This window comes from Pinus tabuliformis, chromosome 1_2 (genome assembly GCF_031772625.1).
Source record: "Pinus tabuliformis cultivar Carrire ecotype Pingquan chromosome 1_2, CPIR1, whole genome shotgun sequence".
Classification (NCBI taxonomy): Eukaryota; Viridiplantae; Streptophyta; class Pinopsida; order Pinales; family Pinaceae; genus Pinus; species Pinus tabuliformis.
Genome location: NC_142298.1, coordinates 324,228,506 through 324,231,254, shown reverse-complemented (window position 1 = coordinate 324,231,254; position 2,749 = coordinate 324,228,506). Strand labels below are relative to the sequence as shown.

General features: G+C 46.7%; 1 protein-coding gene across 1 annotated transcript; it reads right to left on the bottom strand.

The window, feature by feature from the left end:
* Positions 1-1,681: 1,681 nt before the first annotated feature.
* Positions 1,682-2,299, bottom strand: LOC149205694 (uncharacterized). Its single transcript, XM_089397480.1, has one exon. The coding sequence runs from the start codon at positions 2,297-2,299 to the stop codon at positions 1,682-1,684; it is 618 nt and encodes a 205-aa protein (XP_089253606.1).
* Between the last annotated feature and the right edge of the window lie 450 nt (positions 2,300-2,749).

Here is a 2,749-nt window from a genome sequence, read left to right as displayed (position 1 = left end):
AAGATTTGGTTCCTGTGCTTTTCAAGCAGTAGAATCCTTTCTTTGGACTCCTGAGTTGCATATCCATCCGTCTCAGGGTCTTCCAGCTCCCGTAGTTCTGCATCAATTTTGGAGATATCCTCATTCTGCTTTTGTTTCCTTACTTTTGCCCATTCCATGGTAGCTTTTTTCAGTCTCTTTAAGTTTTCCATGAAAAGGAAGCCTTTGCTTTCCCTTGAGTTTCTGTCCGGGTGTCTCCAAGTTTCCCTGAAGAGCCTATTGAAGGATTCCTCTTGAAGCCAGGATGCATTAAATTTAAAGGGGGCCGCTGGTTTATGGGGAGGTTTGGAGAGCTCCATAAGAACAGGGAAATGATCTGAGTTCCCTCCCTCGCCCACCCATTGCCTGAACATGGGAATTCTGGCTGCCAAATCTTCGCACAACAGGAACCGGTCCAATCTCTTAGCAATTCTTTCATCCCCTGCTCTTCTATTCCTCCAAGTAGGCTTTAGTTTGATAAGGTTTACATCAATCAGGTTGTGGGAGCTTAGGGTGGTCAAGAAAAAATCAGAGAGCGGGTCTTCTCTGGCTGAAGGACCCCAAGCTTCAGCACTCCCCACCGAGAAGTTTAAGTCTCCTCCTATTATCAGGTTATGATTTTTTAACAGAGATTTTGACAGAAGATCGGTCCAGAAGGATACCCTTCCCTGGCAGGGCCCATAGATATTTAAAATCAACAGAGGGTGACCAAATTCTAGGCATTGAAACTCCATCCCTAACACATAGGCCATTCCCCAGTGGTTAATTAGCTGCATTCTTCCTTCCCTAAAGCCTATGGCCATTCCACCCGAGTGTCCAACAGAGTCAACTGCTAAGAAGAACCAGCCTGGGAGAGTAGCTCTAAGGGTCAACTCCACTTCTATACTTCTGCCTAGGGTCTCTTGAAGTAAAAGAACATCCGGGTTATAACGCTTAACTATCTCCTTTAGTGCCAGTTTTTTGGGTTTACTGGCTAAACCCCTGCAGTTCCAGGATAAAAAGATCATTTGATAACATTCTCATGGGGAATTGCTGCTCTAAGCGCCCCAGGGATAGAAATTTGTTTGTCGTCTGCCACATCATACTTTGCCTTTACCTGTGCTTTGGACAGGTTTGATTTCCTGCCTCTAGCCTTCCTTTTGAAAGCCTGAGACGAGGATGGGCCTAAGCCACCAACCGGTTCAGGGATTACATGCTTTTTATCAAGGGATCTTAGATTGTAATGACACGCCGGGGTGGAGGGAGCAGGATCTTTTAATCCAAGAGGGACATCTTCACAGTTCAGGTCAAGTGAGGGTATAACAACAGTGATGTTTTCAATATTAAGGAGATCATCATTGTTACAATTATTCATTTGTGAGCCAGAAATCAAGGAAGCATCTTTAGAATCTGAATATAAAGATTGGTTACTTGAGTCTATTTGCATACCCTTTGTGCCTTTGACCGGGATGACTGTTGATTCCTTGATAGGCTCCTTTGATGGATTCTCGGGTCCGCGATGGTCCTCATTTGCTTCACCTTCCACCGGCTGGGCTGCTCCGGCCTGTTCCACTCGGGCCTCTTTAAGGTTAAAGTCCGCTTCCATAAAACCCTCCTCTAATGTATCTTATGTTCCAGGATCCTTTTCCAGCTCCACTACCATCTCCCCCTGATCGCATTTCTTCTAAGTCCTTCTTCTGCGGATGCCCATCGGACAGTCTCTTGCTAGGTGCCCGTATTCATGGCATCTATGACATCTAAAGGGTAGATGTTCGTAGTCCAGCGGTTGCTCAAAAACATAGTCTCTGTATTGCAGATTGATGGATTCCGCAAGACCTTCTTTTGGATTTAGGCTGACCAGGATCCGGGCCATAGCTCTGTTGTGAGTATGAAGGAAGGACATGTCTGCCTCCAGAAATGTGCCAAGAAGGTTTCCAATCGACCTGAAAACCGATTCAACCCAGAGAAAAGGGGGTAGGCCAGGAGCCCTTACCCAAACAGGAAATTCATCTACCTTCTCCCTTTTCGCATCAAATAAGGGTGTCCATCGTTTGAAAAGGACTGGGCGATTCCCAAAAGCCCAATTCTTCCCTGCAACCCAATCCGCCTCTTCCTTGCTCTCAAATCTCACCATAAACCACCCTTTCACCAAGACTGCTACCTTGAAATTTTTAATCGGTGTCGTCTTCCACTGTTGCTCCGCCCAATGTTTTAAGAATTTTCCTGAGTAACTCTTGCCTCTAGCCCTCCCTACCAGAGTGCATTCCGCCACCTCTAGAGCGTCCTCTACCTGTACATCCATACCCAGAACTAAGTTCCCTTCAATCTTCTTCTTCTTTAGGGGTTTTGATTTTTTTCGTTTCCCCCGGTCTTTTCCTGCCCAGAGTCCTCCTCCCTATCTTGTGGCTTTGGGTCACTCTTGGCTACTTCTGCTTGTTGTCCGGGCTCAAAATTATCTAGGGTTTGATTCCCCTTGCCTGGGTTCTCTGATGGGGTTCTATCTCCAATACCTGTAGCATATCCGGAACCCTCTTTCGGCAACCCAGAGGCTAGATCATCACGTTCAGCCCTTTGCTCTGAGGGTTCACCCGTTCCTACAGCAATCACTCCAATTCCCAGGCTGGGTCTGAACGTTCCTTTTGCGGTAATTAGTCTGGTAATTGCCGGCGATCCTCCCCCCTCCGCTACTGCAATATCGGCTTTAAGGCCTCCTCCAACCGATCTCCAGATTCCATGACTCGCTTTGTAGTTT